This window comes from Melozone crissalis, unplaced genomic scaffold (assembly GCF_028551555.1).
Source record: "Melozone crissalis strain CALT ecotype California unplaced genomic scaffold, PUWL_Pcris_2 ptg000092l_1, whole genome shotgun sequence".
Classification (NCBI taxonomy): Eukaryota; Metazoa; Chordata; class Aves; order Passeriformes; family Passerellidae; genus Melozone; species Melozone crissalis.
Genome location: NW_026535869.1, coordinates 117,276 through 144,362, shown reverse-complemented (window position 1 = coordinate 144,362; position 27,087 = coordinate 117,276). Strand labels below are relative to the sequence as shown.

General features: G+C 44.5%; 3 protein-coding genes across 3 annotated transcripts in view; 2 read left to right on the top strand and 1 right to left on the bottom strand.

Annotated features, from left to right (window-relative positions):
- The window catches only part of BCL9L (BCL9 like), a 47,436-nt gene extending 46,544 nt beyond the window's left edge, over window positions 1-892 (top strand). The window contains exon 9 of the mRNA XM_054291508.1: window positions 111-892. Coding sequence (XP_054147483.1) covers window positions 111-133 — 23 coding nt within the window. The 3' untranslated portion in view covers window positions 134-892. The remainder of the gene's footprint in view (window positions 1-110) is intronic.
- Window positions 893-4,175: 3,283 nt separating this feature from the next.
- Window positions 4,176-8,912, bottom strand: CXCR5 (C-X-C motif chemokine receptor 5). The gene is made up of 2 exons (XM_054291547.1): window positions 8,874-8,912; window positions 4,176-5,252 (listed from the first exon to the last, which is right to left on the bottom strand). Exons 1-2 carry the CDS (start codon window positions 8,910-8,912, stop codon window positions 4,176-4,178), a joined length of 1,116 nt encoding a protein of 371 aa, XP_054147522.1.
- A 1,867-nt stretch (window positions 8,913-10,779) lies between these two features.
- Window positions 10,780-26,925, top strand: DDX6 (DEAD-box helicase 6). The gene is made up of 14 exons (XM_054291464.1): window positions 10,780-10,894; window positions 12,852-13,315; window positions 14,764-14,827; window positions 15,303-15,407; window positions 16,635-16,764; window positions 17,250-17,396; window positions 17,754-17,852; window positions 18,372-18,490; window positions 18,965-19,093; window positions 19,420-19,536; window positions 21,056-21,119; window positions 21,994-22,095; window positions 22,824-23,007; window positions 24,524-26,925. Exons 2-13 carry the CDS (start codon window positions 13,116-13,118, stop codon window positions 22,997-22,999), a joined length of 1,452 nt encoding a protein of 483 aa, XP_054147439.1. The 5' UTR covers window positions 10,780-10,894; window positions 12,852-13,115; the 3' UTR covers window positions 23,000-23,007; window positions 24,524-26,925.
- The last annotated feature ends 162 nt before the right edge of the window (window positions 26,926-27,087 follow it).

The following is a 27,087-nucleotide window of genomic DNA, read 5'->3' as shown; positions in this document are numbered from 1 at the left end:
TATCAGCAGGAGCCTGCAGGCTTGTGGCACATGCTGTGCAGTGCTCAGAAGACTAGTGTTGAGCGCTCACAGGGACATGGCAGTGTGATGCTATTTCTGCCTGGCAACAGAAGGAAGACCTGTCCTTCAGTGACCAATAAGCCTTTTGACTCAGCTGCCCTGGACATAGAAGGAATCCTGATGCTAGGTCAGAGCTGAGGACTCTGGAGCAGCAGTTGGTGCTCTTCTGCAAAATCTCACTGCCCTGGAGCCAGCCCTACCCCTACCACTGTGATGGCTGAACAATGGGGAGAAGAAATGCTGCCTAACACCCCTGTGCCCTGGGCGCTGCTCCCAACCATGTCTGTAAACAGCAGTGTGGCAGGAGTTCCTTTGGAGGCTCAGTGACAGCCAGTCCTTGTTAGACTCGGGCAAGGTTTGCCATCAGCTGGTTGCCCGCTGCCGTGACCTGTGTCTAGTCTTGTGTCTTGTAGTTTATTGCTCGGCTCCTCACCTTGAGTTCTGTGTACTGACTCCACCTAATCGCAGTAGAAGGTTTGCCCATCTTTTAGCCATGACTTTGCCATGTTTTTCCAGCTCCAAAAAAGCAAATGCTAGGAAACTGCATCTTTCAGTATGTTGGATAATCACACATCTGGAATTAGCTTTCACATTGAGGTAAAGTTGACTGACCTGTTCTCTGTCATCCTATGGAGAAACTTCCCCAGTCATTTTGTACCATTATATAAATATATATATAAATATAAATATATAAATACAATATGTGAAGACATCTTATTGGTTTTTATTTGAAACAATTTTTAGGCTTGTTTTTGGGTATCTGTGCTGCCTGTAATGTATTGACCTGTTTTATAGGTGCCTTTTTATTAAAAAGACAAATTTCAAGACCTGACCCTGTGCCTGTATTTTTCCACATGATTTTCCACTGGACTGCAGCAGAAAGAGAGAGTGTGCAAGGTGCTGGAAGGTTTGTGTGGGCATCGGGGGAGCCCCTTCTCTGCAGCACTCCCAGGCAAGCATTCATTCATGCGTTCCCTTACTTGCACTCACCCATGCATGCTCCACTGCCTGCCACGGCCCTGTGATCACTTTGTGTGCGTAGCAGGATGCTCTGCTGGAACCCCAGCTCTGTCTCCTGGGAGACTTGGTTGCCCTGCAGGAAACGCAGAGCAGTGTGCTGTTGTGAGGGTCTTCGTGTTCCCATCTTTGGGGTTGCCTTCATCAGAGACCAGGGTTTCCTCTGGTTTGTCTGTTGGAGCCTTGTTTGCAGAGCACAGTCCGGGACTGGAGGTGCAGCGGCTGTGCTGTGGATGGTGGTGACATCGCCTTCCCACGCATCATCTCCCTGCTTTCTGCAGAAGCCACCTTGGAGCTCCCCTTGGCTCAATCCCCCTTCCTGGTAGCCTGGGTGGGCAGGGTGCATCTGCCTCACTTGGCAGCCGTGGCATAGGGGCTGAGCAGAGCTCCATTGGGGAGGATGAAGGTCTGCGGTGGTGGCTTTGGCAGTGTGAGTACATAGCAGGGAAGCCCACTCTGGGGCAAGGTGTCATGACAGCTATGCAACCTTTGAGGAGACAGTAAAGATTTTTGCTGAGTGGAAAGCAGAGCTTCCTATGCAGTGAAGGAAAGTTCCTCTTGCTTTCTTCTTACCCACATTCAGCAGGCTGGCTGCAGGCAGCTATGGGAGGAACAATGGCAACTCTTTGGGGAAGGTCTGCCAGCTCTGAGCCAAGCCATTCCCAGGCTGTGTGGGCCAAAAACAGGTGTAAAGGCAGTTTTCCAGTCAGGTTAGCAGCTGCTGTAAAACTGAGGCAGAAGGTGCTGCGGTTAGTGGAAGAGGCTCTGTAAAGCAGAGAGATAATGCAGGTCTGGACTGACTCTGAACACAGCAGAGCCTTCTGCAGCACTGGTGAAGGGGAATCTGAGCAAGGTGCTCCTCTAAGCTCTTCGAGCAGAGCTTGTCAGAAAGGTGCCATCTGCCCACTTGGTCCTTTCTGATGCGTCTTCTCCCTTGAATAGAGTGACACAGTGACAGACAAATGCTTACAAGCACTACACATGAGAAGACTGGTGTTTTATTCACCTGTTTATTACAGCTTACCTCAAAACTTCCTAAAGGTTTGTACACACCAGTGCAAAAAGCTATAGTAACAACAGATGTGTAGTCTGTTCACTCTCATTTGAGTGCAGATTTTCTTTTTACTTTGTGACCACTGTAAATATTTTTATTATTATTGAATACTTTATTATTTTTTTCAATAACATTTTCATATAGAAACACAGTTGTCACCATAACCTACTGGGGAGGTGTTTACAATGCTTCTGCAATGGGTTTTCTCACTGGTACAAGCGTGGAGAACACAGTTGCAGGCTTAAGAGACTTGCCCTTCTCTGCTGCATGTATGTGCCTGAACAACCACAGCTGCCATTACTTGAAAGTTTCATCTTTGAAGATGCGGTGCTGCAGGAAATGGAGGACTGCCTTATACTAGATGAGTTTTCTCCTCAAGTCACAATGTGAGATCAAGCTATTGAGATCTCTGCCTGAGTCAGGCTGAGGTAATGTGGCCCCTTCCATACTGGCTGGTCTTTTTAGCAGGGCCCTTGAGTACTGTGAAGTTCACCTGGGACTGAGCCGTCTGCTAGTGGGATGAACTTCAGAAGTGAGGTTAGCATAAAATTCCTGTTGCCACAGGAGAACTAACATTGTTTCGACATTGCTTAAAATGTGAGGTGAAGGGTAGAGGAGATTTTAAAGTGTGCATGTGAGGAGAGTGGCATTGGTATGTATGGCTCTCCTACAGTTCAGACCACAGTACTCTTTAGGAACAGAAACGTCATGGAGCAGTATTGTGGGCCCGCTGCCATGTTAAACTGTGACAAGACCTCCTAGGCAGCAGCAAGCTGTTCTGAGTCTGCTGGGGCTTCCCCACACACCAGCTTGTGGTGCAAGAATTAATGGTGGGGAAAGCTGCTGCTCTTACTTTGAAGCAAATTATCATCAAGCTGCCCTGATCTGAGCAGTTTCTGCATACTTGCAGTTCAGGGCAAGATGACCACCCAGGTCTGTCCTCTGTACATCTGGATGCAGTTAATCTCTGAAAGCCCTGTAGGTGCAGGTGGAGGAAAACTAACAGAAAGCATAGTGCAAAGCAAAATGTCACATTTCCTCTAGCCTTGCTAAAAACAAAGGAGACTTTCCCTTACTCTGGGGCAGTGGGTCTCCTTGCTCTCAGAACCCATAAATAGCCATACAACTAGCTGCCAAAAAAAAAAAATGTTATACTATCAGCTTTACAAGGCTGTGTGGTTTCTCTCCCCTGTGTGCGCTCACAAGACAGAAGCCATCTCCTCAGACAGTGTTCCTCCTTAAAGGAAAACTTTTGCATAGTCAGGCATTTGGTTCAGCAGCCGCTCACAGAAGATCATAACAGCAGTAAAACAGATCAAATGAGTGAGGAAGGATGCAACTGGTGTCAGGAAAGGAGTCTGTGACAGTCAAATCTTTCAGTCTGTGGGAGGACCTCCTGGCATGAGCTGTGTTGGGAAGATGAGGGTGTTGTGGCGGGCTGGGGGGATGTTATGCAGCAGGAGGACAATGTTGCAGTCAAAGAGTGTCCAGCACTGTACACCCATGCTATTGGATTGAGCTTTGCAGCCCCCATCAGTCCTACCTGCATCTCTCCAGTTACGATGGCCACCGAGTCCCACGGCTTCCCTTGAGCACATGTGTACCAACCTTAGCCAGTGAAATGGAGACCTGTTTACTGACATGACTCATTTACTTGGCTGCACATTTTTCCTTAACCCTGGCACCCCAGTCCTGTGCCTGGCTTTGTGCACAAGATGCCTGTAGTCCGTTTTTCAAGGGAGAGGTGGGAATGTCAGCTTCAACCCACTTGAGTGACCATCTTCATCCAGCTCCACAAGAGTGACCATCAGACATCCAGCATTCACCAACAGTTGCCAGATGGGTCTCTACAAGTTTGAGAATCAGGAAGAGCCAAGCAAGGTGTCTGATGAGATTTGGGTGTTTGGTGGCTATTGGACCTGTTTCCTGGGGAGTGAAGAAAGTTGTGGGGATGCTTGTGAAACTTGTAATTGAGACCACAGCAAGTGTGCCACTGGGAAGGAAAGACCCAGGCCAGTTCTTCCCCGCAGGCAGCCTTTCCCAGCTAGAAAGTGGAGATGGAGGTGATGTTGTCAGACTCTATCCCACTACCCTTCCTTGTCACCTCCAGGATCTCTTGCAGGGTCTCCTGGCTTATGCAGCCAAGCTCCTGCAGGATCCGGAAGAAGTCATTACGGAACTTGACCCCAATAAAAGCGTAGAGGATGGGGTTGAGGCAGCAGTGTGTGAAGCCAATGGCCTCTGTCACCATGATGGCTGTGTCCAGTTGGTCTTCCAGGAGGCAGTTCTTGGTGAAGGCTTCTAGCTTGGTAAGCGTGTTCAGGAAGATGACAATGTGGTATGGGCTCCAGCACAGGAGGAAGATGCCTGTGACCAGGATGGCCACACGGACAGCTTTTTGCCTCTGCAGGCGCTGGGACTGACACAGTGCCCGGATGATGGCCATGTAGCAGTAACACATGACCAGCAGAGGCACAAAGAAGCCCACGGTGTGGTAGAGGAAGCGAGTTGCCAGCCATGCATTGTTTCCATCAATCCCAACTTCTGGAAAATAGCAAATGCTGCGGTTGCTGTCATCTGTCCAGACTTCCATGAAGATGAGATCAGGTAAAGTCAGAAGCAAAGAGCAGAGCCAGACAGCCGTGCAGGTGAGGTGGATGGAGCGAGCTCTGCGTTTGCGGTAGGTGTGGATCGCATAGACGATGGCCAGGTAACGGTCCACTGCGATGCACCCCAGCAGCATGCTACTGCAGTAGAAATTGATCTTGTGGACAGCACTGAGTATCTTACAGAGGAACCTCCCAAATACCCACCCAGCCAGGCTCTCCACCACACTGAATGGGAAGGTGAGCAACAGTGCTAGGTTGGCGAGGGTGAGGTGGAAAAGGAAGTTTTCTGTGGTGGTACGAGACCGCTTGAACCTCTCTAAAATGACCAGGACCAGAGCATTGCCCAGAGTCCCCAACACAAACATCAGCAGATAGATGAGGGGCATGAAGACCTTTCTGAAGGGGTCTCCCTGATTGCCAACCACAGATGAGGCTGGGTTGAAGCAGAAGTAGCCCTCCAAAGAAGGGGTGGTGTTCTCAGCTTCATAGTAACCACTCAGCTCTACCTGGCTCTGGGGAACAGAGAGAGTCTTGTTAATGGAGGGGAGTTTCTCAACACAAGAACCCAGTCCCCCAGCTGCACCTGGCAGACCTAGAGCACAGCACCCCCATGTCCTGCAGCCCACCTACATCAGGAGGAGATGCTGTCTGCAGTGTGATGAGGCCCCTCTTGTGTTGAAGGCTCCTCTACTGCCAAGAGGTGCAGCAGCAGGTGGAGAGGGTTTTCTCCATCTGCGACAGTGAGGGCTGCTCAGTCTATAATCTTTAACTGGAGTATTTGGGGATGTTTTGGTGTCCAATCAGATGATCAGTTTCATCTTCTGGTTCTTGCCAAGTTAGCTGCTGGCGAATTTTGCTTTCTCACATAGAATGGAACCCTCCTCTACCAGCTTTCCTGATTTTTCCCACCCACTTCTTATATGGACCACTCCTGTCCTGCCTGCCTGCTGTCAGGTATGAAGGTAGTAGGATTCACCACACAGCACATCTGTACCTCAGATTCTGTGCAGTGAACCTGTCCCCTTCTTCTCATCCTCAGAGGCCTGAGAGCTGCCTATGAAAGTGCAAGGTGAGGTGGGGTCAGCAGCAGCTGGCCTTTGAGATCACTTCCCACACACTTGGAGGAAGGTGTGGGGCAAGTGTTCAACACAATGGGAGGAAAGCCTCTGAGGTGCTGTGGTGCCATAGCTACAGGAATAGATGATGGAGAGAGAAATCTGTTGATAAAGCTTTCAGTTCTGAATTAATTGCAGTCAGAGCAGGAAAGGGAAGGGAAAACACTGCTCAGACCCCAGACTGATATCCAGTAAGGGAAGTGCAATAGAGCTGCTGCAGATGTGACTTGCCCTTGGTTTGCTGTATCTTCTTGACCAGCCTGCATTCAAGCTGAAGCTGAGGGCAAGTCTTGAGTTGTTGTTGGGCTCCCTGGATGGTGGTCATGCTTCAGCTGGCCTTGCACAACAGAGAGCAGTGGAGGAGGCTTGTGGCAATATGAATATTAGTGACAACTGGGAAGAGCTCAGCAGCAGTCACCCTGAGGTCCCCCACCCACACCCTCTCTGGAGACCTATGTTGAGACTTCAGTGTTGACCACAGCGGAAGTCTCTGCTAATGCTTTCATACCTTTCACTGCCAGCTGCAGCAGTTTGCACCTGCTGCTCCTTCCCTCATCAGCTAAAGTTCCTGTCTAAAAATACCAGCCCTGCTTTACACAGTTTTAGACCTGATTTTGGGGGTTTTTGCTCACCCAAGGGGCTACAAATCTACAAAGCTGTGACCAGCCTGGAGTTGTACCTAGCTAAGGAAGGGTGATTTATGTTTCTTCTCTCTCAGGCAGCTTTCCCTGGGTAATGCACTGGGTGAATCTGCACATGACTGTGGGGGCTTATCTAAACTCCTCTGCTACTGAAACTACCTGCATGTTTCCAGAAGAAGCCTGGGCATGCTGGTGGGGCATAAGTCTATGGGGAATTACCAAACTTGTAGAGCAGACAGCAGGCACAGGCAGTCTCCAAGCAGTGGATGGTAGGAAGGTCCACTCCCCAGGAGCACTCCAGTTTCCCAAGGGAATGAGTCCTTGGGAAAAGTGTGGAATAACCCTGCCCAGCTCTTGCTAATCTAACTGTGGGGCTGCAAGCCTTTGGTGAGAAGCATTTTGTATTACTAAAGAACTTTTTATTTTTCTGATTTAGGGTATGATTTTGGGCCTTAAGAAATCCCTCCCAGTTATTTTCCTACCCAGCTTGAAAGTATTTCCTGCCTATTCTGGACCTGGACCTTTCAAGAGGAGTTAACAACACACAGAGAAATCTGTGATGTGTTGGTCAAGGCCAGATCCTTGAACCTCTCTGATTAAAAGCAAAACAACCTAAAAACCTTTGCATTTTGATGTAGTGACCAAACCAGGCTGCTCAGGCAGTGCAGGTGACTGTGCTGAAAACCCCAAACAGATGGTATGTTGGAATGGGAAATTTCACTGGGGAGAGATTGGACTTTGAAGGGAAGAAGCTTTGAAGGGAAAAATGAAATTATGGAAAATTATGGGTTTGCTGGCTGGAGTGTCAGTCCTCCCTTGGAGCCACGCCAGCACCATTGATGGCAGTGGATGGGCAGCTTGGCTGGTGTTCAAGTTTCCAGCATCACCTGGTATTTGGAGCCGGAAGTGCAGAGGCTGAGTGCCACTATCAGACACCATCTGATTGCTGATGCGGAGCAGGTAAAGAGGGCTGTTACTGCAAACCACTCATTGTGGGTAGGGGAAGCTTATGGGGAGCTGTGTTTGAATCGTTCTTGCCTGCACCTCTAAGCAGAGCAACACAGAGGGGTAGGAGTGGACAGAGATGAGTTGAAGACAAATAAAAGAGGATGAAAAATCAGAGTCTGGGCTGAGACAGGAAGGGCAGGGACCAGAGCTGCAGGAGATGCACTGAATATGTCAAGCTGAGGGTTCTGGGAACTCTGCTGCAATTCTAGGACTGGAAGTGGGTGGCTGCCTGATCAGGGATGGGATAAGTCAACAGTGAGCATGCAGAGGGACCTTTGTACAGATCTTCTGCATGAAGGGTAGGGCTTGCTCTTCCCTGTGTGTAGGAAAAAAGGAGGAACAGAACATTTGGTAACAATTGAATCCAACATTTCTCTTTTTTGGAATAACTAATCCTGAGGTCTGCTGCAGGGAGCCACTGTAGTAAAAAAATAAATTCTGAGATGCAATATTTGAAAACGAGGGTAATGATAATGCTGCTGTGTCCTTGCCATTGGATAGCACAGCATACTCTATAAGGTGCAGCTGCTCTTTTTCACTTGTAAAGGCTGGGAAGAGAACTATGAAGTAGAATACCTAGTGTCATCACTCCCTGTTAGAAGTAGTACTTGCAATTTATCTTTCAGTCTTTAAAAGTCCTCTCTTGTAAATATGCTGCACGTTCCCCTTTCAGCAGAGTGTATGTGGAGCCTGTACGTATGTGGAGCCATATGTATGGAAGCTGGTACATGAAGCAAGCAAGCAGGGTGGTCATACCAAGGGTTTTCACACACGGAGAGAGAAGACTGGGTTTGCTTGGGTATTCCAGTTGTCAAAGGAGACCAAATAAGGTGTACAGAGCTTTGCACACTGTGTACACAGTCATTTGTACCACTGAAGCCTGGTGCAAAAGGTGCCTGGCTCAGAATAAGTGTTTTATGCCCACATTGGTCTAATGGCTGTGCAGACAGCAGGGCAGCAGGCAGCAGAAGCTGGGAGAGGCCAGCAGCACAGGATAGGACTGCTGGAGCCTCACTCTCCAGGTGAGTCACCTGGCCCTTTGCAGAGCCTCTGGTCTGTGTCCTCATGCAAGGACAGTACTTGGGCTTAGTGCTTGCCAGTACAGGTCCTGGTAGCTTTCCCCAGCAGAATACCCACCATCCCTGGATCCCAGTGGCTGTAGCCACACTACACCAGCTCTCTGCAAGCAACAGCTTGTGGTCAAGTGTGGACTTAAGGGATGGAAGGACTGATTACGCTGGCATAAGAAACGGCTCAAGCTCTGCCTCTGCCAACAGGAGGGTTAGAAGATGGATGGCCAGAAACCTGGCCTTTCAGCCCACCCCAGCTCTGCCATCCCTGTTATCAAGCAAAGCCAGGCCCAACTCACCAAGTCATAGGTCTCTGAGGAGTAGCTGACAGGCCCCATGGTTTGAGGGGCACGATCCGTCTCTCCTCCGGATATTGCAACAAAGTTCTTTTCTGGGGTGGAGTTAATAATTTAAGTGAGCGGAGAGGGGCACAGAATGTAACAATAGAGTATTTGCAAGGCAAATGAGCTCCAGGCATAGAGTGACCTGATTGATGTAAAGATTAACATCTAGCTTTATCATCTTTTTACTAGTGCTGTAAGTTGACTTTTAAAGTATAGTTTTAAGAGTCCATATTCCTTTGGTCTATACCGCAGAAGATCCAGAACATCTTTAGGTCTTCCCTGGAAACCTTCTTGCCCACAGCTGTCCTTGTTACAGGTGGTCTGAAAGGCTTTGAAAAGGTCTGTGCTAAGGACTACCCTTACCAGAAACCTCCTGGATCCAGGTACTGCTCTGGAGCTGTGCAGGACTTTGAAGCATGGGTATGGTCTGTATGATCATCACCCTCTGCCTTGGGGTCCTCCTGGCTGCTTTAACCCCATTGACTTGTAGTTGTCTTCTGCTCCTTCTGCTGCTTCACCCGTTGTCTGGGCTTGGGGAAGTGTGAGGTGGCTTGCACAGGAAAGCAAGACCTTGGCAGCCACACTGGAAGTCTAGAGCAGGGCTAGCAGGGGCTGGGCAGCTTGACTTCACAAGGGTAACAAAGGAGAATCAGGATGGAAAATCAAGATTTTCTCTGCTCAGGGAAACGGGCATTTTGTTCAGTGATGTCACAGCAACAGACTCACAGTGAGAATGCCCCGGTCTGAGTCAGCATTGCAGCTGGCATTTTGGCAGAAAGCTTTTTCTGTGGGAGCGGCTGAGGTGGTTTGACAAGCAGAGTTCTTGTCCTCCTCTTGTCTAGATACAGCTGCATTAAGGCCTCTCTACCAGCAAGGACTCTGGTGGGACTTTGGACTGGTGAAGGAGGAGGTGGTGTTATTCTCGTGAGCACTGCTGGATTACAATCACTCGTGTTTCTTAGATCCCGACTTGTTGGGCACCTGCTGCCCCGAGGATGTCGCTGTCCTCCCCTGCCGTGAGGACTTCTGTGTGCACCTGCACGTGCTCATCAGCTTCTGGGCAGTTTCACCTAAGAGGATGGAGAGCAGCATAACCGGAGGGAGGCCGTAGGGAGCTCCCACTGTGCCTCACTGACAGGGAGAACACAGATTGAGCAAGCCCTGTGCTGCAAGAGCTGAGGGGTAAGGGGAGTGGGAGATCACTGGGCCGGGGAGACAGAGAGGTCAGGAAGGATGTTCTCAACCAGCTACAACTGGAGGGCGGAGCTTGTGCTTTTGCTGCTGAGGGTGGAAAAACAACCACCTAGAGACAGATGTAGATGTGAGGAACCAGATAAAACCAGGAATGTTCTTGTCCTTTTGCATAATTTTGAAGTCTAAAAAGACATCTTTAAAGATAAAAGCATGAGCACGGCCAGAACATAGAACCCTGTATTTTGGAAAAAACATTTGAAGAAAAAATTGTCTGCAAAGCAGTAACTACTAAGATTACACTCCCATTGTGTCTCGCTTTGTCAAAATCCACGTCTAAGTAACACCGGTCTAAAAACAAATGCCAATCCCTAGCCTGCCACGATCGGCGGTTACGACTCCAACAGCTGTGGCTCCGTCCCTCATTCTTACGTTTGTGTTGTTTTAATGGGCACATAGCGAAGCCCCGTTACGTTTCCAGGTTCAAAGGGGAGGGGCAGGTCTGAGGGAGCAGCGCGAGCGGCCAGCGCGGTCACGTGGGCACCGCACGCTGGGCGGGACGTGATGTGACGTGACGCGACGCGTGGCGCACGCCGAACGTATGTACGTACGTGCGTGCGTGCGTACGTTTGCGTGTGGGGCGGGCCGGTGCCGCCCGCCGGGAGGGGGAGGGCGCACAGGAGGAAGGAGGAAGCCGCCATCTTGGAGTGTCGAGTCGCCATAACAAGGCACCGGGGGAGCGAGAGGATTTTGTACCTGGGCGAGGGGGAGCGCGGCTGGTGGCGGTGAGGACGGGCCAGGGCGGGCATGGCTCCGTGGGAGCAGGGCGAGGGGGCCGCTGCTGGCGGGCCGCGCCTCGCGGCCTGCGGCGAGAGCGCGGGCCTGAGCGGGGCCTGGCGGCGCCGCGGGCGGGGCGGGGACGGCCGGATCGGGCCTGGGCGCACCGGGAGCGGCGGGACCGAGGGACCGCGGGGGCGGGGCGGGCCCCGAGCAGCTCTCGCTCCCCGCCGGCTCAGGCGGCAAACTGCGGTCGCGCCATTGTTCGCGGGCGGGAGGTGTTGGTGTGGCGCAGCTGCGATCGGCGGGCGGCGCCGGGCCCACCGCTCTGCCCCGGGGCTCCGCACTGCGGCCCGGGCTCACCGGGCACACTGAGCACCTCGAGGGCTCCCTTTGTGCCGGGCCCAGCCGACGGAAAGGAAAAGGTCCGGAGCTGATGCCCCGGCCGCCCGCCCGCGCCCGGAGAGCAGAGATATGCGATGGAGGCCTTTTTTTTTCAGTCCGCTGGTTTGCGAAATGGTGGCGTCTCTTTTGTCGGAACAGGGAGATTTTTTTCGGTTCCGTGAGACTTGCGGGGTTTTTTTTAAACTTGTGTTCTTCTAAAGGATAATTACGAGCGTGTGGGCATAAGGGACAGAGGTTTCATTTCCTACGTTGTTGGCGAACTTCTCGGCGTTAGCAGTCGGGTCTCATTGGCGTCTCTGGCTAACTTCGTAACTCCTCAGGTTTTTACGAAGTTAATGGGCAAGAGAAATACCTTTTCGAAGATGCCTTGAAAGTTAACTAGCAGAAAATCCTAGTATCGCAAACTTTAAAATTTTGCTGGAAGCCAGCACTGACACACCTTAAAACAGCTGAGAAGTCTGAATTCCTTTTCCACTCTCTTGAAATGCCCTCTTCAATGTGCCTTTTTATTCACTGGGACAACATGCGTTTTGTTGTGAATGCCGGGGTTAGGAAGCAGTAGTCTTCTGGTCTTCCCTTTGTGTTTTCCCAAGATGTGGATGCTCAAGGCGAGCCAAAAGATTTTGTTTCAACATTTTGGACTAGGGATTGAACTAGGGACTAGGGACTTTTTGTCTCCCTGGTACCATTGTAAGGAGTCTTTAGCTTTGATCCATGCTTGCTTTATGTAAGGGGCAGACTTTGTATTGTCTTTCCACAGTTTTGCAACCTTTTTGTTACATACAGAGTCAATATTAAGTCATGTGTATGAAATGGTATCTTCCAAGAACCACATAAGTTGTCGCTGACAGCAGGAAGGTAAGATCACAAGCAGGAAGCTCCCTGACCAGCAGTGTTACTGCCTCAGTTCAAGCTCAGTCACTCCGACTCAAAGAGGCAGCTGCTCTCAATTCAGCATAATGGTGTTTCATCCCTCTTCTGAATAGCCTTAAATCAATACCCGGTTGAAAACTGGGGGTAAGTTGGTTGAGCTAGCATTTTGGGTTGGAGGAGTGTAAGCTGTTGTTTTGGGTTTACATAATCTATATTTCCCATTCAAACCAAACAGGGCAATCAGTGTAATGTAAGGGTTTTTCAGTTCTAACTGAAATGTCCACTCCCTGTGGTAGTCTTGCTTCTTGTCACAAACTTATGCATAATATTTTTCATGTTTTTGGGCTGGTTGGCTGCATCCTGGAAGTGGGGGAATTGAAGAGCCGTCAAAGCAATTGATACACTTAATGGTTACTTTATGTGAGGGGATAGGTAGTGGAAGGTCGCTGAAAGTACAACTATTAGGGAAGTTTCCTTTGGTGTCTAAAGATGTTAGGCAACACTTTCTAGAAGGGCAAAAAAAAGTTTGATGCCTGTCTTTATAATTATCACTGAGGAAACAAAAAAGCAAGTGCTGTTGTTGCACGCTGCCTGGGAAGAAATTTTTCTAAAATACAAGAGTACACTGATGTGATTTGCATAGACAAAAATCCACATGCTAATTCTTATTGTCTGCTTCTCTTTCAGATTGAAGCAAGTGAATTGTGATATAACTGAACTTCAATAGAGGGCTTTTTTTAAAAAAAAGTTGTTCCACAGTGCATCAGAGCAAGTTACTGCTTTACTTTTGAGTGACTTACAGGTGCTTGCCTGCATTGCAATAAAGGACTCATATATTGAGCAAGACTTATTTATCTCTTCATTTTGGAGAGTCTAATAAACTGTTATTACAGTTTCTGTACTGACTTTCAAAGTTTTGAAGTCTAAAAAGACATCTTTAAAGATAAAAGCATGAGCACGGCCAGAACAGAGAACCCTGTTATAATGGGTCTATCCAGTCAGAATGGGCAGTTGAGAGGCCCTGTAAAACCCAGCGGGGGCCCAGGAGGTGGAGGCACACAAACTCAGCAACAGATGAACCAGCTGAAAAATGCCAACACAATCAATAATGGCACTCAACAGCAAGCACAGAGTATGACCACCGCTATTAAGTAAGTATTTGTATTGGCTGCTGTGAAAGGAATGTTTAAAAGTTATGTATGGGAAAGCATTCTTGGATTCCCCCTTGGAAAATGCTGTCTTCTGTTATTTTGTCGCATGGGTGGTTAGAACTGTCCTGTCATGTACGTTACGAAAAAGCTGTATTTCCATGTGCAAGCTTCTCTCCAACAGTTACTATTGTGAAAATCCAATTTGATGCTGTGCTTTTCTGAGTGTGAGCCACTGTCAGAGGTAGCCTAGCTTTACGATCCTGTGTTTTTTGCTTGTTGGAAGTGGTGCAAGAGGGAAGTATAGGAGTGAAAAGGAACTGAACTGGCATTTAAGACTGAGAAGGAAATGCCACCTGGTCTCAGTCTAATTGTTTACACCTTTCAGTTTGTTGCAGTTCTTTCCCGTGGTGAGAAATGCTTTAAAGTCATTTATCTTTTGTCACTGATCTGAAATAGTAGTACCTGATCTTCTCATTGTAATGCTCTGGCTTTAATTTATCAAAGGCTGAGCTGAGAGGGTGCAGTCCCACTGTGATATCCTGCTCCCCATTCAGCTAGTTTGGGAAGTGTGCTGGTTGGAATTTCTAAAAGGTGTGAAATACTTGGATGGTATGGTGATGTGTTGCTTTCCTTTTTTGTGTTTTTTTGGTTTTTTTTCCCCCCCCATGGATCCTCCTCCTCCTGAATAGCACTGGCTTTTATTTTATTTTGTTAATTATTTGTGAAGGAAGTGCTAGCTCTCCTCAGAGAAAGTGTGATGGAACACTCAGGTTCTTAAAATCTGCCTAACCTGCTCCCTCCTCCTCTTTTTTATAAACGTATTACGTGGTTACTCTAATGAATGTTGTGAATTAAACTCATCACAATTCATGCATAACTTCCTGGGGCTGGTGACAAGAAAGACTTTCTCTCACTCTACAGTGACTTTCAAGAGAGGATGGGTATCTAAATCTCACAGAGAGAAAACGAAGTTTGGTCAACAAGTGGAGTGATTGCTTACTAAGTTTTTTCACCAGAAGCGTTTTTTACCTTTTCACCTTACTTGGGGGTTAAGAATGGATCTTCCTTGGGCAAGAGATTTTTTCTTTTTAAGTCATGAAATATTGTTGTGTGGGTTTATTATAGCCAGTTTCTGTTATGTGACTAAGTAAGTGCTCAGTTTTATATCTGTTCTGTTGTTTGATTCAGTGCCGTAAAAATGGGACCTGAATCATGACTGGATAAAGATTTCTCAGACTTATTTGGCAGACAGGTGATTTTGTCTGTTTACAGTTTTTTGCCTGTTACATCCTGCTTAGCTCAGAGAAGACGTGAGCTCATATGTGTAGGCGCTTTTAGCTTTGAGGAGGTGAAAATATTATATGTTCATCACTATATCTAAGAAAAAAAAAGTGCAAAATCAAAGTATTCATTATTTAAAAATTTGTTTTCATTTTATTTTGCTATAGACCTGGTGATGACTGGAAGAAGACTTTAAAACTCCCTCCAAAGGATTTGAGAATCAAAACTTCGGTAAGGATGATTGAATTGTAGGTATAAATATTAAATAAAACTGGTGGGAGAGATTGCAGTGGTAAAATACTGTCCTGAGTGAAGGCTGAAAAGTAGTTCAGCTCCCGCTGTTTTAAATGAAGAATTAATTTGTTCTCTCAACTGCTTGTGAGTGATGCTATGCTGTTCTTGGAAAGCTCAGAAATGGTGTTCACTGTGGATTTCTTACTTTATTAGTATTATAACATGACACAGGCAGCCTCTGCTTCATGTGAGGCAGATGGGAAGGTGTCACTGTATACACTCAGAAGCTGTGTTTGGCTCTGAGAAAGCCAGTGTTTCCTTTGCCGCTGTAGGGTGTTGCATGACTTAATGGGAACTCTTGTGTAGTAATTTGTGGTCTTCCTGTACAGGCAATTTCAGATCAAATTAACAGCTGCAGGTTGTATGACCTGATCTTATGGATGTGCTTATTTTTTTTTTTTTTATTATTCAGGACGTGACCTCCACAAAAGGAAATGAGTTTGAAGATTACTGTTTGAAACGGGAGTTGCTGATGGGAATTTTTGAAATGGGCTGGGAAAAACCATCTCCTATTCAGGTTGTTTTCAAACTGACTACTTACATGCTGCTTTTAACTTCTGTAGATGTTACCTTCTGTAGATGTTCTTATGCCTAAATGTCCAATACTTATGCCATCATTGGGGAAAATTGAAGCTGTGAATGAAAGAACTTGGTCTCCCTTGGGAAAAGCAAGAATTTCTAACCCCCAGCTAAATCACTAAGTCAGTCTTTGAGTGACTTAGTGATGGGACTGCCTTTACACTTTTGAGACATTTTACTTGGATTTTCCTTTTCATGCTGGAGTTGTTAATTTGATAATTCTCTGTTCAGTAACAGTGCTTTCACATAAGTAGTCCCAGAGATCTGTTCTATAAATTTTCCAAAACTGAGTTACCGTTGGCTATGTACCTTTAGTTGTTAAAAATATGATTATGGCTTTATTGCAGTGTTGGCTCTTTTTATTGTAATCTTGTGGAAGAAGAGTTATGAAGTTTGTCGGAGAGAGAATAATATCTTAGCAAATTTACTTTTCTGCACCTCCATCTTTCTTATACTTCTAAGGCTTGTCCTATTAAGAACTGTTCATGTGTAAACTTCAGGGGGTGGAAGGTTGAATTACCTTTTAAATGGTCTCTCAAGGTTTATCACTGACACAGCTCTACCACCTCATCTCTTTAAGGCATGAGAAAACTATGGCTTGCTTTGTTTATAAACAGATTCTAATTATGGCACTTTTCCAAAAGGCTGAAATTTCTTTAGATGTTGCTGAAAAAGGGAATGAAATTAAAAATACATGGGGCCTGTGTTTGGGTGGCTGAAGATTTTGAGAAGTATATCACAGGAATATAGAGGCTGGAATCACATGGGCTGAGGTGGTTCTAATGCTCAGATTAAGGGGGGAATCTTTTTCCTTAGGAGGAGTTTGCTGGTGACTGTCACTGTCTCTTCACTATTTGTTTTCCCAACTTTTCACTTTTATCCTAATGTGTTAGTATGGGTTTACCTGTGGTACCTGATCCCTTTCTTATGATCAGGCAAGATAGGGACTTCTAGGTGGGAAGTGCTGGGGAGCTCTTTACTGATGGGTTTAACTTCTTCCTGTTCTGTCATGCTTGTAGTTCCAGGATAGTAATAATAATAATGGTCATGAAACAGTCAGCTTTCATGTGGTATTGTTAGTGAGGGGAGTCAAATTTGGTCAGCCTCTTCAGTGAAACATGACTTATGAGTAATTGCTCATGCACTTTCTGTCCTTGCATTTCAGGAGGAGAGCATCCCCATTGCTTTATCTGGTAGGGATATCTTGGCTAGAGCAAAAAATGGAACAGGCAAGAGTGGAGCCTACCTCATTCCTTTACTTGAACGGCTAGACTTAAAGAAGGACAATATACAAGGTTAGTTGAGGTGGATCACACTTAGCTGTTGCCAGGTAATGGTGTCAGTCACTACATTAGAGGCTTGAATCTAAAACTGATTAATGAAATTGGGCAGTGTATGTTACCTGCTTGTACTTCCAGAGAAAGCTAATGAGGAGTGATGGTGGGGAGGTGTAATTTGCAAAGTCCCACAGTTGTTTTCAAAAGGTTCAAATAGAAGAAGGCTTGTAGACTTTTCTGTCTTGTCCTGGAAAGTGAATGTGGAATAATAGGCAAGCATGCTGGCTGGGATACTTGTGCAATGGGTGCATCAAGGACTGGAGAACGCTTGCATGGGATTTGCCTTTTCAAAAACAGTTCCTAGGTCTTGTTCAGGATACCTGGACTGGAATTCCTAGACTGTGCTTTTCATTGTTTTACATGAAGTCTCTGTCTCCTCTGAGGATGAGTTTTTAAGATACAGGGTGTTACTAATAACTCACGGTGATGTTTTTAACTTCTAGCAATGGTGATTGTTCCCACCCGTGAACTAGCCCTGCAGGTCAGTCAAATCTGTATCCAAGTCAGCAAGCACATGGGAGGTGCCAAAGTGATGGCAACAACGGGAGGAACCAATTTGCGAGATGACATAATGAGACTTGATGATACAGGTCAGAGCATTTTAGCTATTGCTGTTTCTTTGTGGCTTTTGCAATGGGGTCGTGGAATTTCTGCTTGTTACTATTTGCCTCTTTACAGAACAGACTACAGTGTCTTGTTTGGTGTTTGTATACTGTTGTCATTCTTCCAAAGTGTTCATGTGAAACATGGCCATGAATACTGGAAGGAAAGACAGTTTTAATCATCTTAACATTGTTTTTTTTTTGTTTTTTTTTTTTTTTTTTTTTTTGTTTTTTTTTTGGTTGTTTTTTTTTTTTGTTTGTTTGTTTGTTTTGTTTTGGTTTTTTTTTGTTTTGTTTCTCTCTCTCTTTTTTTTTTTTTTCCCTCTCTCTCTTCTAACCTTACAGTGCATGTGGTGATAGCTACCCCTGGGAGAATTCTCGATCTCATCAAGAAAGGAGTAGCAAAAGTTGAGCATGTCCAGATGATAGTATTGGATGAGGCAAGTTGCTTATGTTAAATGTTCTGGGATTTTAACACCAAGTTAAAGAAATGATGTGTCTCAGTTAGTGTCCTTTTGGTGCACAGCAGTGATTAAACTTGCTTAGAGACATTGTAAGGTCTCCTCCATTTCTGAGTATTTTTGAGAAACTGTTTTGACAGTAGGAATTTTTTGCATGTAAATCTTCTAAGAAAACAGCCTAGGAAGATTTGCCTTTCCTGTCTTTGCTGATGCTGAAGAATAGAGTAAGTCTATTCTGCAACAAAGGAATGCATTTCCTTTGGTTTCTGTTTGAGTCAGCTGTGCTTACCATGTATATAAATGTATATAAAATTGACTTATGAACATCTAATAGCATAAACTTCTGAGTGAAAATATAGTAGTTTGAAAGCTCTTGGATGGCTCTGGTAGGAGCCTTGGTAACTGTTTTTTTTTCCTTCCCCCAAATGTGTAGCTACCAAAAGGCTAAAATCTTACGCCATTATTTTAACTTGCTGTTTATTACTTCTGTTGTTACAGGCAGATAAGTTGCTGTCTCAAGATTTTGTTCAAATAATGGAAGACATAATCCTTACACTACCTAAAAACAGACAGATTTTGCTCTACTCAGCCACTTTTCCTTTGAGTGTGCAGAAGTTCATGGTGAGTGGAGATGTGTCCCTGTAGGTACGATGATGGTGGTGACATTGTGCAGGAAGGGTGTGAATGAGTGGTGCATAGCTGTTAGTGTTTGGTATTTTAAATACATCTAAACTTCACAGGTTTAGTCTAAATCAGCCTAGGCCTAAGTCTAGGACAGAAGTTTGAAAGCAGTTTTCGACCTGCAGTTGCATTATTGGGAAGCTAGGTGTATGCCTATAAGGTGCTATTTTCCACTTTGTATATTAGTTACATCATCTGTGTGGATTTGCTTGTGGAGGGTGCTCCTGTTTGGCCTGCTTGGATATATAAGTAATTGTGAAAATTTACCCACCCTGTTTTCAGCATAGCATGAAGAGTGAGTGGCTAAGTAGTACATCCTTGCCTTGGAGGAAGTTATGTGTGGTGTAGAGTGGGAACTGCATACATTGTTTTGCACCTAGATTTGCCTGCTTTATGAATATCTTTATTTTTCAGAATTCCCATTTGCAGAAACCGTATGAGATAAATCTGATGGAGGAGCTGACCTTGAAGGGAGTTACTCAGTACTATGCCTATGTCACTGAGCGTCAGAAAGTGCACTGCCTCAATACGCTCTTTTCCAGGGTAAGGAGCAGGGCTGTGTTGGGAACATACCAGAGGCTTTTTCTCTCTTGGGATCATGAATAAGGCTGAGTATTTTAAAAGCAGCCTAATGAAAGTTCTTTGTCAAAATGTGTTATGTATCTAAGGCTAAAAATGCATGCTTCTTGTCCAGCATCTCTGTGTTACAGAACTTTCTTAATTGTTTCCCTTCCTATACAGAAATATATCTGATGTAAATTACCAGCAGCATACTTGCTGTGCTTTCTTTCTACACGGGATTTAGACATGTCTGGGATCCTCTGTTAGTAAAATGCTGCATTTATTGAGAATACTGTTTATATGTTCAGCTCCAGATTAACCAGTCGATCATTTTCTGCAACTCCTCTCAACGGGTTGAATTGCTAGCCAAAAAGATCTCCCAGCTGGGCTATTCCTGCTTTTATATCCATGCTAAAATGAGGCAGGTGAGTCTTTTCCACCCCACCTCAGGCTTTACTGAACAGCTGAACTAAGTCTTATGCTTGCTTTAAATTTGCATGTTCTTCATAAACTGAGACATGTATTGCTTTGCTATAGCTTTAGTTTTAGATACTCACTGCCAACCTTCCCCCATCCCAGCTCTCTTTCTGGACTATTCAGTGTATGTGTCCAGTTGGTATTACTACTTCATGTCAGGGTAATTAGTCCCAGTGTAAGCACAAACTGCAGCCAGAAGGCACAGTTTTTAGTGCTGCTGTATGGGAGCTTTGGCAGCATGGGGAGTCAGGATAGAGCACACAGTGTAACTAACTCAGATGAAAACGGGCCTGAATTAAATTACAAAAACCACAGTGCGTAGCCCATTGAGTGCCCTCTGTGGCTTTGCAAACAGTAATCTTGCACTGTGACTGCAGGGGAATCTGAGAAGTTGAGGCGATGCATTGAATCAAACCTCTTGGTGAAAGCTGTGGCTAGTGTATGGTAACCATACATTTGTGGCTGTGGTGTTGCTGGTAAAAAATGCCATTGCAGCTCTGCTGGTGTGGAGGTTTCTGTTAATTGTACAGTAGTTCCTGTACAATACTTCCTCTAGCTTCACGCTATTAAAAGATGTCAGAAGGCTGAAGTGATGCGTGTAGAACAGGCTTACTTTGAAACATTTTTTTTAAATTTTATATGTAAACTAGGATAACTTGCTGCTCATGCAACTGACAGGTAGTGCCAATGTTTGCTGGGGCAGATGCAGAGCAATAATTGGGCAGAAATAGAAGTGGTGGTGTTATTGAGAACAGAGAGATATGGAAGTGGGTTTCTTGATGTTTGATTTTTGTATGCTTTTGATCAGTCAGTAGATGATCTTTTTGGATGAGTGCAGCTAAGTTTCCAGAATGCTTCAGCTTGTTCATTCCCTCTCTAAATTTCACTCAACAGTGATAGTACTTAATCTTAGTGTAGCCCAAAGTGAGGTGTTTGTGAGGGGAGAGTCTTCACAGATAACTGACTCATCCCACCCCTAATTCTGTTAAAGGAAAGGAAAGTTACTACCAGGAAAAGGAAAGTTACTACCAGCTTCAGTTTTTGGGGGAGTGAGTCAAACATTTGAAATTTGGCAAGGGGGAGCTGGAGAAAGAGAACAGTCAAAATATCAGTTTAACTTCCTTGATGTGATTTCAGGTGATTTTTTCTTTAGATAGTCCTTTTCTGAGATGGTTTTGATGCCACCATAGGAGGTTTTAAAACACAGTAAGTTAGTAAGTTAATTGCCTTTGTTGAGAAATGGGATCAAAACTCTGTAGAGTTAGTTCTTTAGAATATATGGTAAGAAGTGCTACAAAATTTGTACTGGCATCTTGTTTCAACTCAGCTGTTCTCTAATGACAAGGGGAAGAAATGTATGCGATTGAAGTTGGGTGTTAGTTATTGGAATATACCTAAAAGCAACTGCTGATTGGTTTGTGGGTTTTGGTTTTTTGTTTCTCTTTGTTTTTATGTATGTATTTCCAGGAGCACCGCAATCGTGTATTCCATGATTTCCGAAATGGCTTGTGCCGCAATCTCGTTTGCACTGGTGAGAGTTCCTAAACATTTTCCTGTTTCTAAAGTTTATGATAGAAAGTGCATTATCCCAGTACTGTAGATCAGTTAACTGTAATAAACCAAAACAAGATGTTTTAGTAAGATGTCTCTTTGTCAAGCCTGCATGTTAGCAGGGTGCAGCACTCCTTTAGGCATGAGGAATTTTGTCTTTTGTGAAGGTGCAGCCAACAAATAATTTTACTGCAATAGTGTTTTTATTTTCACGTGTGAGGGTTCCCCGAGTTGTTGGGTCGTAAACTGTATGATATATCAGTACAGCTGTGACTATGGTCATATGACGTTTTGGTGATTCTTTTAAGTGTTTATAGCTCACTTTTTCTAAATTCTTCTGTAGTTTTGACTGGCCTGTGTATGATCTGAGTTCTTTGTTGTATGGCCTATTTATGGCAATACTGGCAGTGTCTGCTATCACTACATATGTCTGGGCCATTGTAACAAAAATCGCTAGAAGCAGAATAGAAGTAGTTGAGGTGATGGAATGTAGTTCAGGTCTCAAGTCTGTTGTGACACTGGCAGTGCACAATTCTGTGTGAAGAGATGCTTGAGAAGAACTGCTCTGAAATAGTGTAATGTGGAAGAAATAGCTTTGTGGTTATTTTTTCTGTGTAGATGTGCAGATCTGGTGGTTTTGGTTTTTCTTCTTACATTATTCATGTTTACAAGGTATACAGAGCAGGAGGAAGCTGTAACACGATTGTATGTAAACTGCCTTTGATACAAGGAAAGCTTATATTTGGAAACTAGTGCAAAGCAATGTTAATCACTGTTAATCTTTACACCCTAAATGCTGTCAGCGTTTGAGCTCATTGAAATTAACTTCCTTTGTGATCTGGATTGTCTTTCAGATCTGTTTACCCGAGGTATTGATATCCAGGCTGTGAATGTGGTGATAAATTTTGATTTCCCAAAGCTGGCAGAAACTTATCTTCATCGCATTGGCAGATCAGGTGAGAGGAAAAACCTGTTTTAGGTACAACTTTGCTGATGACTGTGATGCTTTTTAGCCTTGAATTGGCTTTTGGTTTTTTATTACTATATTTGAGAATTACCTTAGGTAGCTTTGATTTTTCTGACAAATTTATTTTGGGGTATCATTTCAGATGGCTGTCCTCACTGAGGATATTATCTGAATAAAGGGCTGTTCTCTTGAAACTGGCCTGAACAATCTAATGGGGGAAAAAAAGAGACATATCTTGCTTTTATCTCAGGAGACTTACTATTGCCCCTGTTTGCAGTTGGGGAAAATTCTATACTAAAATCTCAGCTTCAGAGTGTCTCAAGCCTAGAGATGTATGTGTCTTTCTTCTGCATGTGTTTTGAGATAAGTTTCTACTGTCTGGGAATCAGCAGAATAGGCCTGGAGAAAGGCAAAAAACAAAGGAACTTGGTGTAGTTGAACTTTTATAGTTGAGGCTTGTTCAAGAGCTCTGGAAGACTTTTTGCTGGTGATTATCCTGGAGCTTTGGTCAGAGCATTGTGAACCTCCTGAGTTTTACTCCTACAGCACTACAAAACTCCGTACCAAAAACTGATGTGAAAGGTGTAGACACCTGTGGCTGGATTGTTTTTAACATCACAGAATGATACTAACTTCACTGTCTGCAGATTTTTTTTTCTGTCAGCCCCTATGTTAACTCTGTTCAGTTTAGCTGTATGTTTTTGTTTTTTTGTCAAGGTCGCTTTGGTCATCTTGGCCTGGCCATCAACTTAATCACCTATGATGATCGATTCAACCTGAAAAGTATTGAGGAACAGTTGGGAACTGAAATTAAACCCATACCAAGCAACATCGACAAGAGCTTGTATGTGGCAGAATACCACAGTGAACCTGTAGAAGATGAGAAACAGTAAACATGCAGGTATGTAAATGCCTTGCTGAATAGTGGTGTGTTGGATGAAGGGATGTTGTTGATGTGCCAGTGTCACCTCAGGGGAAGAGGGAAACTGATGTGATGAAAAAGCTCTGAATGTGAAAATATGGGTTTGAAATAGAATGTCAGTGCAAGGAATTCCATGGATGTGCTGAAGGTGGGAGGGGAGGGATGAGTATTTTTCAGTTGTTCTAATTGAAATGCTAACCATGTGCTAAGGAGATCAAAAATGGGGAAAAGAGCGAGTAGGGAATGGTTGATGGAGTACTAGTAGCCTAATGAACTCCTTCTGTATTGATAAGCTGAAATGAGAAATTGATGAGGGGCAGAGAGGAAAGTAGTCCTCAAAAAGGTGAGGAGATAAAATGGATAGCTGTGAGAACAGAGCATTAACCAAAGAGTAAGCACCTCACCAGCCAGAAGGACCAGGTTCAAGCAAAAGGTGCTGCTTCTTGTATCCTTTGGTTCATAGAATTCTTGGAAGTGAACAAAGTAGGGAGTGAAGCTGTAATTCATCTTTGCTGCCACTTGAGGTCGTCTACGTAGTTTCAACAGAACATGAGGTTTCGCTGTTGGAGACTCATCTAAGTGCTCCCTCTCTGATCAGTGTCTCAGGAAAAGCTGCTGAGTTAAGTCCTTTTATAGGAAGATGACTTGCCCTGGACTGCAGTCAAGCTAAATTGGCTGCAGGATGATGATCTGACCTGAGTTAAGATGTCATGCAAGATCCATCACCATACAGTTTGGGCTGAAAATCATTCTTGTGTGTACTCTTCTCAGAGGTCAGGAATTAGAAAGACAATACCAGTGAAGCTGCTGAAATTCTTTTCAGATGACCAAAGATAAAAAAGTGGCTATAGAAGCAGACTGCTTGATAGCGTTAAAATGAACCTATGGTTCCTTCTTTGAAGTCATCCAAGGATAGCCCTAGATAGTCATACCAAGCTGACTTGAAAGCTTCTGCTTTGATGATTGAACCTTCTCCATGTCTATAAATAAATAGAATACAAAACAGGTAATGAATGTGGAACAGGCTCTTGGATGGTAACAGTTAACGAATGTGGACAGCTTCCTAAGGGGAATGCTGGGACCTTGCCCACGAGCAGTTTGCTGCTTCCTAAAATACAAAAAACCAGGAGGTAGTCATGTTCCATAGGTACAGAAGGGCTTTAGCATCACCTCTTTCTACTAAGCTGAAATTGCTATTGAGCTGTTCAATATGCCCTTTGCCTTTTGAGAGCTGTTGCGTAGTTATTGTATGTGATTCATCACTTTGTGTTCTCATTTTGTATAGAACCAATTTAACTGAGGGTGTTGTGGTTGTTTGTTTTATTGGGTTTTTTCTGCCTTTTTTCTGTTTTTTGATTGTTTGTGGGGTTTCTTTGGTTGGTTGTTTTGGTTTTTTTTCTTTTTTTTTTTTTTTTTTGGTTGGTTGGTTTTAGGGGGGTTGTTTTGTTTGATTTTGGTGGTTTTGTTGTTGTTTTGTTTCTTTTTTTTTTTTTAGGCTTTGATTACACATGCCAGAAGGTGAAGCCCTATGATCCAGATCTGTGACACATCGTTTCTTTGGGGATACCCTTCTCTTTGTGGGTTTTTCTTCATCTTTTCATTTCGGAACTATGAAGACTAAAAGAACTCGGCCTTTTTTTCTCTTTAAATTTGGTAGCAAGGAAGAAAGAAGATAAAAGGAGGAATGTCTTTTTGTTTTTCCACTTGTTTGCACTGTGTGCTGATTGAACATTAGTTGCACTAACTGCTGGTTTTAAATTTTGTTTTCTTTGGGCGGGAGGGTCAGCAAGGGAAGAAGAGAAACCCTGAAAAGAGAAGAATCTTGATGAACACGAGCTTGTCTGCTATTTCAAATTCTTTAACCATTGACTGAGTGCATTTCAACTTCTCCCTGGTTACTCATCTGTTTTTTAAGCTAAAGAGCTTCTTACTTATTCGTGCAAAGTGCCTTATGCTATGAGACCATTCAGAATATCACCTTTCCAACACAGCCCAAGGAATCGACATCTGTTTTTGGTTTCAGGTCAAAGTTCCCCTCTCTTCCCCTTCTCCTCCTTCCCATGTAGTCAAGCCCAGGGCTGGGAGGTGAAATGTATTGGTTACTGGTAATACTCCTTTTTTTTTTTTTTTTTTTTTTTTCAACTTTTTAAAATTTTTTCAATTTTTTTTTTTTTTTATTGGAGGAGTTGATATGCATCTGCAGTTCACCCAAACTGTAAATATCTGTATTTAAAATGAAACCAACCTAAAATCTGGGCTGATTAGGTGCAGCATCATAGCTCCAGAAGGAAAGAGTAGCCTGTGATCCTTTGCAGGAGCCATAAGAAAAGCCCTGTGCTCTAGCAGAACACTAAAGACTGGTTTCCATGAGTCTTCATTAGTAGTTACAGCACTTGATAGGTAGACTTGTTTCAGAGCCATGGCCCTCTTTCTTCTGGTGCAGTGTGTCCCATAGAAAATCAGATGTGTATATTGTACAAACCTTGTAAATATGATTTTTTTTTTCTGTTTGGGTTCATATATAACTTTTTCTTTTATGATGAAGGTTGCTGAGGTTAAAGGGATTAGACTGATTATGGGAGCAGCTAAAGATGAGAGGGGCTCAGTTTTCTGCAACACTAAACAATGAGATGTTCTCTGACCTCTGTGAACTGCAGGCCACCACAAGTGTCCCTTGTCAGGGTGGATTTACTCTGGTGCTAGCAACAGTCCTGTACTGCTCCTATGGAAGAGATCACTTGTGGGGCACCAAGACTTCCAAATCCATAGCTCAGCCTTTTGGGAGATGCTCTTTGATTTTCCCCTTTAGAAACTTCAGGAACTTGACAAGCTCTGAAGGAGTCCATGACCTGTGTTCCACCGTGGTGTGAGGGAAATCCAGTGGGTGTTGCTGAGCAGTATACGCGTAAGGTGTGGATTTGGGTTTGAGAGACCATAAAAAAACCAGTGTGCGTGCATAAACTGATAGTTCTGGAGCTTTGTGGAATTGATTCACTTCCTGCAGTGCTGCGTTTTCTGCCCAGAGTGGCCTCTGTGCAGAACTGTGAGCATAAACCCCTGTTAATGTCAGAAGCTGCAGGAAGCTGCTTGCCAACTACTCTTGTTTGCCATGAGTTGCTGTCTGTCATTTTACATTGTATATTGCTGAAAAGTGCTTTCTGGTCAAATAGTGTTGCTTTAAATTGTGCCCCTCCCAACATGCTTGATGTTTGGCCTGATCTACAGGCAAAAGGAGTGAGACAAATCAAAAAATTACTCTTTTTAAAATCCCTTTTAGCCTGTTAACCACCACTGTCAGGAGGCACCTGGGTGAATGCAATCCCTATTGCTCAGTCATTTATTGCATATACAGATGCTGCACTCACACCATGCTTGCTTACTTCTGAGGCAGGATATAATTGTCTTAATTTCTCCCCATTTTGACCCTTTTTTTTGAATTGGAGTAAATAGTTTGGAATTGCAAGGTGGACTAGCCATTCCTTTCCCTGATGATCATAAATAGAAGCCAGGTGCCTCCTGACAACAACTTTACAAGATTGAAAGGTTTTTGTGTTCGGGATGTTTTTCTTCTTTTTGTCAGCAGTGACTCCATAATTGTAGCAAATGCTGCACTAGAATACAAACTCAAGAGCTTGGTCTCTGTGAGCCACATAGCTTATATCTGACTGGCAGGTACTAAATGTAAACAGTTTTGGGGTGCTTTTTGGGGGTGGGGGGTGGGAGCTTCTGGGTGGTAACTTTGACCAAAAGTAAAATCTTGCTCCTGTACTGCAGCCAGCTTATGATTTTCCAGACAGAAGAGGGATCATTTTAATGCAACAAAGACATGAAAATGTAAATAAATTTTGTATCTCACCAGGGCATGCACATGTAACAAGAACAGGATAGCGATGTCAAGTCGGGTGTGTGTGCTCTGCATGGATTTGTGGTAGGTTAGCCTGGTGCCATGCATTGATGGTCCCTCTTGAAGCACAGAACTTTTGAAAGTATTACTTTAAAATTGGCCTCTCATTGAGGAATGGCACTTACCTAAACTATCGGGGGCACCATTTTTAGGGG

Coding starts and splice junctions, on each gene's coding strand:
- CXCR5 (XM_054291547.1), bottom strand. CDS start 8,912: ATGGGGCCTGTCAGCTACTCCTCAGAGACCTATGACTTG. Junction 5,253..8,873: donor CCTCAGAGACCTATGACTTG/GTGAGTTGGGCC, acceptor TCTGTTCCCCAG/AGCCAGGTAGAGCTGAGTGG.
- DDX6 (XM_054291464.1), top strand. CDS start 13,116: ATGAGCACGGCCAGAACAGAGAACCCTGTTATAATGGGTCTATCCAGT. Junction 16,765..17,249: donor AAAGAAGGACAATATACAAG/GTTAGTTGAGGT, acceptor TTTAACTTCTAG/CAATGGTGATTGTTCCCACC. Junction 22,096..22,823: donor TCATCGCATTGGCAGATCAG/GTGAGAGGAAAA, acceptor TTTTTTGTCAAG/GTCGCTTTGGTCATCTTGGC.